Source organism: Ovis aries, chromosome 19, assembly GCF_016772045.2.
Source record: "Ovis aries strain OAR_USU_Benz2616 breed Rambouillet chromosome 19, ARS-UI_Ramb_v3.0, whole genome shotgun sequence".
Taxonomy (NCBI): Eukaryota; Metazoa; Chordata; class Mammalia; order Artiodactyla; family Bovidae; genus Ovis; species Ovis aries.
In genome coordinates, this window is record NC_056072.1 from 900961 (window position 1) to 914838 (window position 13878).

Consider the following 13878-nt stretch of genomic DNA (forward strand, 5'->3'; position numbering starts at 1 on the left):
ATTGTAATATTTTAGAAAAAGAAGGCTGTAACAGAAAGAATATTTGAGAAGCACCCAGCGCAGTGCCTGACATTTAGTGAATTCTCAGATGGACATCCCTTGGTACCCATGAAATTGGTTCCAGGAACCCCTCCCACTGCCACCTCCCAACCAAGATCCATAAATATTCAAGCCCCTTATAAAAAACTGGCACAGTATTTGTATGTAACATACACACATCCTCTTGCATACTTTAAATTCTCTCTAGATCTACTTATAGCACCTCATACAAAGTAACTAGTTGTAAATACAATGTAAATGCTATGTAAACAGTTGCCTGCACCCAGAAAATTCAAGTTTTGGTGTTTCTTTTTTTAGCTTTCTGGAATTTTCTTCCCAAGTATTTTTGATCCATGGTTGGCTGATTCTGCAGATGCAGAACTATGGATATGAAGGGCTGACTGTGACCCTGACCTCTGACTGTGGATCCTTGTCCACAGCCTCCTTGGTGTCTTTGTTACCTGCCCTTCCTCCCCTGACAGGTGGGGTCACTTCCTGCCCCTACTTCTGGCTTGATGAGCTAAACTCACCTGCCCAGGTGAGCTAAACTCCTTTGACCCTCCCAAGCTCTAACCTGTTGTCACAAGCTTGGCAGCCTTCGCTCCCGAGCCAGGCCTGGCAGGCAGGAGAAGCCTGTGTTGTCGGGACCACATTCGCTCCCACTTAGTCACAGAAGTACCTCCTTCCAGTCAGGGAAGTGGACCACACTTCTAGCCTCCTTTACAGCTGACACTCATGACCTCTCCAGCGAAGGGCAGGCACCATGGAAATGCTTATTGAAGGACAAAAAATGGAAATGAATGGGTTCAACCAACTCTTCATTACTCTTGAGCTTTAAGTGCAGGGAACACCTCTAGATAAGAGTAGATCCCAAATTTTCTGGCAAATTCTTTACTTCCTTTTGATACATATTAGGTAAGAACTAAAAATCAACTTGTCATATCAAAGCAAAATGAAAAATTAGGAAGATGAGTGAGTGAGTGAATGAAAGTCACTCATTTCGTCCGATACTTTGTGACCCCGCACCAGGCTCCTCTGTCCATGGATTTCTTCAGGGGATCTTCCCAACCCAGGGATCGAACCCAGGTCTCTTGTAGACATATACTTTACTGTCTGAGCCACCAGGTAAGTCCTCATAAGAAGATAGGGTCTTATAAAGACATTACTAGGAATTAGTCTTGGAGGGCTATTTTTGAGGACTTTTGTGTTTTTCTTTCTTTCTTCTACTCCTCTTCCAAACAGAGGAGGCCTTCTACTCCTTGGCTCCTCTCCACCTTCATGGGGTTTCTAGCATCAGCCTTGTCCCCTGAGGGGTTCACTAAGCCCACAGGGAGGACAGCAGGGGGCATTTTCAGCTACAGTTAACTATCATTGTGAACTTCCATTCTGCCTCTTTATGTACCCGACAGAGAATGTGGTACACTGGAAACATTTTTTATAGCAGCTCGTTGAAGAAGAATGAGTATGAATGAGTGATATGGCAGCTGACAGCTGCAAGCCAGGCATGGCAAACTCACCTGCAAAGAAACCTCTCCTGGTACTGGCAGGCCCAGCACCCACACAACTGCCCTGAGAGCTGACCCAGGTCCCAAGGCTGAGCTGGTGCTACACAAACCAAGTGCTCTGAGGCCACCACTGGGACTGTGTCCATAATTTCATGCTGGGGTCTCTAAGTGAAACTTGGCTGCTGCCACAGAGACTGCCAAATGCCAGATGCCCAGATGCCAAAAAATACCCCAACACCCCAGCATTTGGTTCAGTTCACTCTCTCAGTTGTGTCCAAATCTTGGCGACCCCATGTATTGCATGCAGCACGCCAGGCTTCTCTGTCCATCAACTCCCTTAGCTTGCTCAAACTCATGTCCATCGAGTTGGTGATGCCATCCAACCATCTCATCCTCTATCATCCCCTTCTCCTCCTGCCTTAAATCTTTCCCAGCATCAAGGTCTTTTTAATGAGTCAATTGGTCCTATCAGGTGGCCAAAGTAGTGGAGTTTCAGCTTCAGCATCGGTCCTTCCGATGAATATTCAGGACTGCTTTCCTTTAAGATGGACTAGTTGGATCTCCTCGCAGTCCAAAGGACTCTCAAGTCTTCTCCAACACCACCATTAAAAAGCACCAATTCTTCGGCACTCTGCTTTCTTTACAGTCCAACTCTTACATCAATACATGACTACTGGAAAAACCATGGACTTGACTAAATGGACCTTTGCTGGCAAAGTAATGTGTCTGCTTTTTAATATGCTGTCCAGACTGGTCACAGCTTTTCTTCCATGGAGCAAGCGACTTTTAATTTCATGGCTGCAGTCACCATCTGCAGTGATTTTGGGGCCCCCCAAAATAAAGGTTTTCACTGTTTCCATTGTTTCCCCATCTATCTGCCATGAAGTGATGGGACTGGATGCCATGATCTAAGTCTTCTGAATGCTGAGTTTGAAGCCAGCTTTTTTGCTCTTCTCTTTCACTTTCATCAAGAGGCTCTTTAGTTTTTCTTTGCTTTCTGCCATAAGGGTGGTGTCATCTGTGTATCTGTGGTTTTTGATATTTCCCCTGGAAATCTTGATTCCAGCTTGTACTTCATCCAGCCTGGAATTTCTCATGATATACTTTGCATATTAGTTAAATAAGCAGAGTGACAATACACAGCCTTGACGTATTCCTTTCCCGATTTGGAACTAGTCTATTGTTCCAGACTGGTTCTAACTGTTGTTTCCTGACCTGCATACAGATTTCTCAAGAGGTAGGTGAGGCTGTCTGGTATTCCCATCTCTTAAAGAATTTTCCACAGTTTGCTGTATTTTCCATAGCAAACTGTATGGATCCAACAAAAGTTTTGGCACAGTCAATAAAGCAGAAGTAGGTATTTTTCTGGGATTCACTTGCTTTTTCAATAACCCAACAGATGCTGGCAATTTGATCTCTGGTTCTTTGGCCTTTTCTAAACCCAGATTGAACATCTTGAACATTTTGAACTTCCATCTGGAAGTTCATGTACTGTTGAAGCCTGGCTTGGAGAATTTTGAGCATTACTTTACTAGCGTGTGAGATGAGTGCAATTGTGCAGTAGTTAGAACATTCTTTGGCATTGCCTTTTTTGGGGATTGGGATGAAAACTGACCTTTGCCAGTCCTGTGGCCACTGCTGAGTTTTCCAGATTTGCTGGCATATTGAGTGCAGCACTTTCACAGCATCATCTTTTAGGATTTGAAATAGATGAGCTGAAATTCCATCACCTCCACTAGCTTTGTTCATAGTGATGCTTCCTAAGGCCCACTGACTTTGCATTCCAGGATGTCTGGCTCTAGGTGCATGATCACACTGTTATGGTTATCTGGGTCATGAAGATCTTTTTTGTATAGTTCTTATGTGTATTGTTGCCCTCTTCTTAATATCTTCTGCTTCTGTTAGGTCCACACCATTTCTGTCCTTTATTGTGGCCATATTTGCATGAAATGTTTCCTCGGTATCACTAATTTTCTTGAGGAGATCTCTAGTCTTTCCCCTTCTATTGTTTTCCTCAATTTCTTTGCATTGATCACTGAAGGAGGCTTTCTTACGTCTCCTTGCTATTCTTTGGAACTCTGCCTTCAATTGTGTATATCTTTCCTTTTCTCCTTTGCCTTTTGCGTCTCTTCTTTTCTAAGCTATTTTTAAGGCCTCTTCAGACAACCATTTGCCTTGTTGCATTTCTTTTTCCTGGGGGGGTGGTCTTGATCACTGCCTCCTGTACAATGTCACAAACCTCTGTCCATAGTTCTTCAGGCACTCTATCACATCTAATCCCTGGAATGTATTTGTCCCTTCCACTGTATAATTGTAAGGGATTTGATTTAGGTCATACCTGGTTTTCCCTCCTTTCTTCAATTTAAGTCTGAATTTGGCAATAAGGAGTTCATGATCTGAGCCACAGTCAGCTCCTGGTCTTGTTTTTGCTGACTGTATGGAGCTTCTCCATCTTTGGCTGTAAAGAATATAATCAATCTGATTTCGGTATAACCATCTGGTGATGTCCATGTGTAGAGTCTTCTCTTGTGTTGTTGGAAGAAAGTGTTTGCTATGACCAGTGCATTCTCTTGGCAAAACTCTGTTAGCCTTTGATCTGCTTCATTTTGTACTCTAAGGCCAAATTTGCCTGTTACTCCAGGTATCTCTTGACTTCCTGCTTTTGCATTCCAGTTCCGTGTAATGAAGAGGATATCTTTTTGGGGTGTTAGTTCTAGAAGTTCTTGTAGGTCTTCACAGAGTCATTCAACTTCAGCTTCTTCAGCATTATTCGTTGGGCCATGGACTTGGATTACTGTGATACTGAACGGTTTGCCTTGGAAATGAACAGAGATCATTCTGTCATTTTTGAGATTACACCCAAGTACTGCATTTTGGACTCTTTGCTGACTGGGAGGGCTACTCCATTTCTTCTAAGGGATTCTTACCTGCAGTAGTAGATATAAAGGTCATCTGAGTTAAATTCACCCATTCCAGTCCATTTTACTTCACTGATTCCTAAAATGTCGACGTTCGCTCTTGCCATCTCCTATTTGACCATTTCCAATTTGCCTTGATTCATGGACCTGACACTCCAGGTTCCTAGGCAATATTTTCTTTACAGCATCGGACTTTTCTTCCATCCCCAGTTACACCATCCGCAGCTGGGCATTGTCTTTGCTCTGGCTCCGTCTCTTCATTCTTCCCGGTGTTATTTCTCCACTCTTCTCCAGTAGCATATTGGGCACCTACCGATCTGGGGAGTTCTTTCAGTGTCATATCTTTTTGCCTTTCCATACTGTTCATGGGGTTCTCAAGGCAAGACTACTGACGTGGTTTGCCATTTCCTTCTCCAGTGGACCATGTTTTGTCATAACTCTCCACCATGACCTGTCCATCTTGGGTGGCCCTACAAGGCATGGCTCATAGTTTCACTGAGTTAGACAAGGCTGTGGTCCATGTGATGAGATTGGTTAGTTTTCTGAGATTGTGGTTTTCATTCTGTCTGCCCTCTGATGGAGGAGGATAAGTGGCTTATGGAAGCTTCCTGTTGGGAGAGACTGACTGTGGAGGAAACTGGGTCTTGTTCTGATGGGCGGGGCCATGCTTAGTAAATCTTTAATCCAATTTTCTGTTGATGGGCGGGGCTGTGTTCCCTCCCTGTTGTTTGACCTGAGACCAAACTATGGTGGAGGTAATGAAGATAACGCGACCTCCTTCAAAAGGTTCTGTGCATGCACTGCAGCACTCAGAGTCCCTGACCCTGCAGCAGGCCACGGCCAACCCATGCCTCTACCAGAGACTCCTGGACACTCACGGGCAAGTCTGGGTCAGTCTTTTGCAGGGTCACTGCTCCTATCTGCTGCTGTGTAAATAAAACAATGGAAGGTACCTCCACCCTATCCCTCCTCCTACTCCTGAGATCTTTAAAGGACCAGAGTAATGTTTTCTCAGAGAAGGCTTGGGAAAGGGGAGAAGAAAGCAGTTTATGTGTTCTGGAGCAGACAGCCAATCAGCCAGAGGGATTTAAAAGTCAGAGATAATTACAGGATAAGATTAGCCTCCTTTGAACTTACGTGAAACTCTATTCCTTGGTTTCTGTCCCACATAACACAGAGGGCTTGAAAGGCCATCTCAGGGCCTCACACAGTTAAGATTTTAACCAGCACCAAAGATAAGAGCCCTGACACTGCTCGAGAACTCTCAGAATCCAAACAGAACCACAGGAAGCAACATCAGTGTTTAAGCCTCGTGGGGCTTCATGGAAAAGTATTTCCCTGGTTCTTCTCTGAGATCCTCACTTCAGTTTAACGGAATATATTTATTTTGTCAATTAACACAGGACAGCGAAGATGGATGTTGCAAAAATGAGGTTAAAAGGGGATCTGAAGTGCCGCCTTCACGCTGGGACCTGTGGACACCCCATGAGGGATGTGAAGATGTTCCTGGCACAACGCTCACAGAGGAAGGCCCGGGCTGGGTCTGACATTCACAGACTGCTTTCCCAGGCACTGCAGCACCCTGGAGCTCTCAGTAGAAGCCCAGAGGGAGAGGCAGACCTGAGCTGCATTTCTAATAGACTTTTTAACCAAGAGGGGGGATGAGGGGGGATGTGACCTGATGACTATGGAGATGGCGTAAGTAGGAAGCAGAAGGCAGACAGAAGGCTCTGGCAGAGTTCAATGAAGCACAGCCTCCACACCACTGGGCCCTGCCCTCAGGAGAGGCAGGCAAGTATCAGAATATCCTGTTCCAGACACCAAGCTTCTGCTAGGTAGGGACAGGAGGCCTGCTAGGCTCACTGGTCTGGGGGCTGCACTCTGATTGTGACATCAAGGGCTGGGGAAAAGCACAGAAGTGGGAGCAAGGATGCCTGGGATCAAATCTTGGTTTTGCTGCTTATGTGCTTGAGAACTTGGCATGTTACTTAAATACCCTTATCTCACTCTCTCCACATGTAAGACAGGCTACTCAGAGGATTAAACGAGTTAATCCCTCTGGAGCACTTAGGACAGCACCCAGTAGAATGCTGCATCACTGCTGTGATTGTCATCATTTCCTCCTGGATGCCAAATCCATCCTCTCTACTCCACCCTTTTGGACATGGCCTTGAATTAGGCCGCTGCCATGTCCTGCTACACTTTCCCCAAAAGTAAGATCATGAATAAATACCTGCCTGGTGCCCTTGGCTTTCATGATGAAGTTGGGCTTGCAGGTCCCTGGGGGGTATCCCCTTCCCCTCCTGCCCCACCCCTCATTCCTCAGCAGCCCTCAGCGTCTCTCCGTCACCGCCCACTGCTCCCTCAGACAACTCCCAGGACAGGACCTGGCTCTCACTCCCGTCCACAGAACCAAGCCACGTCCAGGACTCCAGAGGGTGTGGGGTGCCTGCCTCACCACTGCCGCCCCCATACCTGGCGCTTGACTGGCAGGCTGAGCCCACTTTGCTGGTCCCCATGTGGCTTGTACAGCAGCCTCTGGGAGTCTGGTCCCCACCTCTCCCGATCTCACCCCCTCATTTCCTCCTGCATTGTTAGCTCTCTATGGATCTGTTTTCCTTACCTGTTCATAAGTTTAGGGAAATAAGAAAATTTGTCTAATTATATATATATATTTCACATGATACTGGACACTGACAGATAAATGCTCAAGAAATAACTAAATGAAATGTCTAAGAGCTGAGGAATATGCTTTAATCGTACAGCAACTTTTGGCTTTGTAAGGACATAATGTAAAGTGATCATTTAGGTTAAGTTCAACTGTAATCTTTTATGGAACAATGTAAGAATGAAAAAAAAATCCGAATAACTGAAAGCACCTGGCGGCTGGATCTGCTGTCTGTCTCTGTCCTGTCTGCGGTCTTGGTGCCTCGGGGTGCTATGCAGGTGTGTGCTTTGCAGATGAATCAGCTCTGGGGGGAGTCTTCTCTGGCCCCGTGGATGGAGGCTGAATCACCACCCTTAAGCTGCACAGTCCGTCAGCGGGGCTGGGGCTGCTTGGAACCTCACCTTTAGGAGTCCTGATCTGGAGAACAGGAAACCTGGGTGGTGCGGGGAAGGGGAGCAGACCTAGGCGCAAAGGCCAGAGCCCCCTGGGCCGAGACAGGAGGCTGTGCACGTGAGCTGCACGGGATGGTCAGCGTCTCCCCCCCAAAGGCCGAGTGAGGGTGACGGATGACAGCTCCTTTGCCAGCACGATTTTCATTCTCTCCCGTTAGAGGCAGGACCACCTTCCTCCCCTAACCTGGATGGGTCTTCTCTTAGCTGTTCACACGACCTGAGAACTCCTATAAATGTGTGAACTGTGAAAACACCTGGGGCATTTTCAAATGAACTGAGACCAAACTAAGTGTCCTGTGTGCTTAAGAAATGAATCCCTTGAATGGAATCCCTTTTGAAGTTCATCCTTATCAAGTCACATCTTATAGAATGCACTAGGTGTAGTCTGGTGCTTACAAAGTTGTGGTCAGTTTCTTTCTGACAGTTTCTCCCCCGGATCCCCCTTCCCCAACAGCTGCCTTCAAATCTCACTGGGGCCTGGTCAAGATCTGAAACTTATCTCTCTGAAAACTAACTTCTGTGAGATCTTAATCCAGGTTAGGTGAAAGAAAGCTCTGCTGTCCCAAAGCTGGAGAAAATGTTAAATGAAAGCCTGGGGAGCTGATTTACTCAGGATTCGCAGTATGCGTCTGTAGTGCTCCAGGATTCGCAGTATGCGTCTGTAGTGCTCCAGGATTCGCAGTATGCGTCTGTGGTGCTCCAAGGAACAGCCTGGCACGGCAGCAGTGTTCTCTCAGTTGAAGTCCAGCACATCTTTTGGATTCTAAGATTTTATGACATTATCATCCCATCTAGTTATTTTGGAATTTACTAGCTAGTTTAAGTAGCCAGAAAGAATGGACACACTTTCTGAAGCACCTAAGTTACTCCCCGTGAGTGAGAGCTCTGTGTACCTTCAAGAGCTGGGAGCTTAGGACGGGGGGATCACAGAGCGGGTAATGGGACCACAGCCTCCTGAGACCTGAGTCTAGACTCCACTCTAGCCCTGAATGGAAGGGTGCCTCTGGTCTCCAAACCCCTACAGGAATCTCCCCCAGGCCACCTCTGCTTCTTTTCTTTTTCCTTGTGCCTGGGTGATATAGTGTTACTTGTCTTCCTCCAGTTTAGTGAGGACAATAAACCTGTGTAATACTTCCCAAGAGAGCCTGTGCCTTTGTGAATCAGTGAGGACATTTGTAAGTCAGTAAATTCCACTTTGAAAATGCCAGCAAGTTTACTTTCTGGTCAGCCACCAACTGTTTCTGGGTAGTTTCATTTCTAAGTTTTACAAAGAAAACTGTTTAATACTTAAGGTAAATAGTAACTAACCCAACAGCAAATTTCTCTCCTTACAACTGAGGAGACCATTACTTTCCTATCCTGGCAGGATAGATGCTGCATCGATACAGCTGGGCCAGCACAATAGTGAGGTTTCTCTGCTGAATCAGAAAGCAGTACCTTGAAAGCAGACCCCTTGATTCTGGACTTCCAACCTCCAGAACTGTGAGAGAATAAGTTTCCACTGTGGAAAGCTACCGAGTCTGTCACGATCTTTGGTGGCAGCCCTAGGAAACTAACGCAGTCAGACAAACAGAAATAAGCACATCTTCACGAGACCGCAGCACTAAGGTGCACAGGCTCGTCAGGACCATTGGTTAGCATGGCCACGTGATTCCCTCTGTTCTGAAACCAGGGTTGTGGCCGTGCCAATGACAGGAGCACTGGGTGATGGGCGGGGGTCTGAGAAGGCGCTCTCCCGCTCCTAGGGTGCTGGAGCCTCTGGGGCCGTGGCTGAGACAGTAAGCCCAGCGGCCGCAGAAAAACAGTGTCATGCTGCTGTCTGTTTTCCCAGGAGGCAGCCTGCTGCCTGACAGCCTGGTGGAGCCCCTCAGTTCTGGGAGAACTGTAACTCCACAGGACCGAGCAGCACTGCTGCCCTGGGTGAGAGGAGCAACCAGGACTTGACAGGGCTGGGAGACGAGAGGCTCCCTGCCTCCCTGGTCTCCTCCAGCTAATAACCACTCTCCAGGGCTGAGGGGGTTGGGGTGGGACTCATCCACAGATTCCATTCATTCAACTGAGTGAAAGGTATACCCACTGTTAGAAGAAACAGAATTAGCAAGTTGGGTTGCAAATAACTGATGCAGTGCTGTGATCAAGAAAGAGAGATCTGAGATGAAAGAAAGTCTTTGTGAGCCCATACGAGCAGCTAAATACCTGGCGCTCAGCTCCTGGCTTCAGCTCACAGGTGTAGCCCCCTGTCACCGTCTGCCCACCGCCCCTACCAGCTCCTTCCTCACTCTAGCCTGTTGACAGCGGAATGTGTGAGGAGCCTCAAGAAGCACAAGCAGCATCTGTTTACCTCCTGCCACCACACATCAGAGACAGCACCTGCCTGTCCACCCAGCCCTCTGTCACCTGACAGCCTCATGTGGGCTGGTTTGCTGGTTTTGTTACCAGTTCCGCCTGCGTGAAAGCCATACCTCATCCTCTGCTACAAATTACCATAGTATTCAACAAAAAGAATGCCAGGGAAATAAGACACTAACATCAACCATTCTGAGAGCACCCAACTGTGCAAATGTAGCTGAATAATTAGATTTTCAATGTGGAGTGGGAGAGGCACTAATCTGACGCCAAAGACAATCAATTCAACTTAATCCAAAATAAAGTCTACGCTGTGCCTATGCACACGTGCACACACACACACACACACACACACACACACACACACCCCTCCTGACAAACTCTCTGCTTTCCTAGGACGGAGAATGCAATTGTTGACTTCCTGGTGGTTGTTTTTTGCCCCTTGCTGCTGTTCTTTGGGGCTCCCTCTAACGATCACATCAGCCCAGGAGGTGAGGGCACAGCAAGCAGCAGACGTAGCTGCGGGCCCTGCTTTGTGGCCCTGCCTGCCGGCACTCAGTGCTGGCTGCCTGCGAGTTACCTTTGCGATCTGCACACACCAGTTGAGCAGGTACTGGGAGCCGATGTTGTCTTTGTGCTCACGGACGTAGTCCAGCAGGCAGCCGAAGGGCATGAGCTGTGTGATGAGCTGCACTGTGGAGGTCAGGCAGATGCCCAGGAGGCGGCACACATGTGGGTTGTCCACACTGGCCATCACGTAGGCCTCCTGTGGGAGAGGAGGAGAAGGCATGTCAGCGCGGTTCCCCGCCATGGCTACAGGAACAAGCAGGCAGACCCTTCCTAGATTAAAAACCCAACTGGAGTTTCAGTGTGAAATGGACGCATGTCCATTTCTAGAGCAGTGGATGTTCACACAGGATCCCTGGCACGTGAGGCCAGGCAGTGACCGGACATCTGGTGGGCGGAGGCACCCTCTGCCTGCAGGTGGCATTCGGCACCACAGAGAGACCCCGGCATTGCTCGCCACTAGCAAAGTGCTGGGTGAAAGCAAGACCTGATGTCCGCAAGTTTGGGTGATGCTGAGTCATTACGAGGACCTCCGCCTCAGAGCCAAAGATGCCTCAGTTTAAAACGCTGTTGGAGCGGGTGGCAACCCACATCCTGATGATGACCTGGCCACTGACTAAGGAACCCTCACCACGGGCACCGAGGTGATGGCGAGAGCTCTGGGAGGTCAGTCTTCACTTCTCCTCTGTGGCGGGCAGAGGAGGACCCCCCCCCCCCCCCGCCCCGATCCACCACCCCGCCCTCAACACTGCTGGGACCACAGGCACTTCCACCACACACAGCGGAGAAAGAAGGCCTTTCTGTGTACATGTGCCGGCTCTGAAACGGAGACAGGACATTACACCTGCAGTGATCGCAGACTCTGTGGGCGACCCAGGATTCATCTCTTAAGAGGTGGTCTGTGTTGCCGGCCGCAGTTTTGGGAAAGGAAAACCACTTCCCCCAACCCTAACCCTGCTGACTCAGAGGCGGCCAGGGCAGAGGCCTGACACAGACTCACAACTACGGATTTCATTTTAACTCTTCTGCTATCCTTGGCTGGAGGAAGCTGACTTCATTTAAACCAAGCACATAGCTGGGCCTCGTTTTTGTCTAAGAATTAGGGCATCTTAAATTTCTACCAATAAACTCAATCTCTTTCCCTTTAGAGTACAAGGATGCTGACCTTTTATACAGACACAAAAGGGACCGCCTTGTCTCCAAGAGAAAGTTCAGAGGTGCCTTTCCCGCTCTGCCCACTGATGTGGCCGGGGCTGGGCTCCCTGTGCAGGAGCCAACGCCGCCTGGGAGGCGAAGGCACCTGAGGGGGCTGCCGGGAGCTGTGCCTCAGGAGCGGACAGTGGGGACAGAGCAGATGGGTGGAGGGACCGGGGCGAACGCAGAGTCCGAAACACAAATGTCCTCAATGTCCTAAACACCAGCGTCTGCAGTAACTCTCCCCGGGCCTCACCGTTCCGGGGAGGCCCCCACGCCTCGCCGGGCCTCTCCTCCCACAGGCCCCGCTGCTCCACCCGCTCACTGCTCTCCCATACTCGGCCCTAGCAGGGGCTTTGTCCGGAATGCCCCTCCACCTCCGCTTTCCCTGGCTGCCCCTCCTCTGAAGGCCTCCCTGGCTCCCATCTAAGCTAACCTTTCCTGGCTTCCTGCAGTTGTTCCCTCAGGGCAGCAGGCTCAGTGCTGCTGGCCAAACTGCCAGAAATGCTGATTTTTGGACCCATCCCAGCGGGTGTGCTGTGTGAGCTGCAGGGAGGGGGAGCTTGTTAGGTGTCTCCCTCTCCCCAGCACCTGTTCCCCTGTGGTGCTTCTGTGCTGCCTGACACACCTCTAGAAATACCTCAGAAACACCACAGCTGAACTACATTGAAATCACACAAATCAGAGACCCTGTCACTTCCGCTAACACGAGAGACTGCAGCTCTGCTACTTGCTTTAGAACAAGCACCCTGAGTAGGCGATACCCCACCTTCATGGGCAGGCGGCCCTTCTCCTCTGGTGGTAAATGCAGCATCACCATGTTAAAGAGCAGAGTAAATATTTAACACAATGGACATTCAGACAGCTCTTCATTTTTCAGAGGGCTATTGATAAAAAGCTACTGATGCTTTCGAATTATGGTGCTGGAGAAGACTCTTGAGAGTCCTTTGGACTGCAAGGAGATCAACCAGTCAATCCTAAAGGAAATCAACCCTGCATATTCATTGGAAGGACTGATGTTGAAGTTCCAATACTTTGGCTACCTGATGCGTAGAGTTGACTCATAGAAAGATTGAGGGCAAGAGGAGAAGGGGACAACAGAGACTGAGATGGTTGGATGGCATCACTGACACAGTGGACCTGAGTTTGAGCCAACTTGGGGAGATGGTGAAGGACAGGGAAGCCTGCTGTGCTGCTGTCCATGGGGTCACAAACAGTCAGACACAACTTAGCAACTAAACAACAACAACTGATAAAAAGTTAGGGCTGGAGAAGGCAGGCAAGTGGTTCCTCCTGAAGCTATTATTCGTCTGAAGAGGAAATTGAGACCCAGTGAACCACGCCCAAGATCACACTTCTTGTCAGGACTGGGCCCACTAGAGTCTTCCCACCCCAGGCTGTTGGCCTCCAGGGCCCCTCAGCCGTCCTTCCTGCTGCGAACTAACCCCACAGACTGGGGAAGACTTGCTGAGAAAGAAAGCCCTAGACCTTGTAACACAGAGCACATATGTGAATCTCTTCTGCATGCTGTTTCTGTGCCCACTCAAATTTAAACTAGAAAGTCTACGAAAAGATTAATAGGCCATGCAATTGCCAGAAAAGCAGAAATCACGTCTCTCTCCCGAGTCTGGGAAACTGTACAACCATAACACCAAAGTAATCCTCTGGCTGTTTCTATTTTCTCAAGATCTGGTTGAGATTTGGAAACATGTACTCGCTTCAGAGAGGAGAAAAATCTGCAGAGCAGAGCAGTCTGAACAGCCCATCTGCTGTGGGCCGTGAGGGGCTGACCCAGGGCTCAGGGAGTGGAGCACGGGTGTGGGTGTCGGGCCACACAGAGCCTGGAGCGCTGCCAGGCCCTAGCTCCTATTAACATCTGGTGCAGCACCAGAGCTGGGGTGTCCCTTCTGCACGGCTCAGCCTGAGCTCAGTGGGGATGCTGTCCAGTCACGTGTCCTATTCAGTGTGTGCAGAAGTTAACGTGAGCTTTGTTCTTAGCTGTTTATCTTGGAATCTCAAAGGTGCTCTGTGACCTACAGCAAGAATGCTTGGTATTCCTCACCATCTCTGATCAGTCTGCAGACTGGCAGGCAGAACCCACGCTCAGAGGCTCCCAAGGCTGAGGTCAGAGTCACGGGGCAGCAGAGCTTCTGAGGCTTGGCGGCCTTGAAAATCTATTATTTTATCCA

The 13878-nt window shown here is 48.9% G+C and overlaps 1 protein-coding gene across 2 annotated transcripts in view; it reads right to left on the reverse strand.

The window, feature by feature from the left end:
• Nucleotides 1-13878, reverse strand: part of EGFR (epidermal growth factor receptor) — a 214480-nt gene that overhangs the window by 20003 nt on the left and 180599 nt on the right. For both annotated transcript variants that reach the window (XM_060402043.1, XM_015102199.4), the window contains one exon: nt 10509-10694. In XM_060402043.1, the coding sequence (XP_060258026.1) occupies nt 10509-10694 (186 nt within the window). The remainder of the gene's footprint in view (nt 1-10508; nt 10695-13878) is intronic.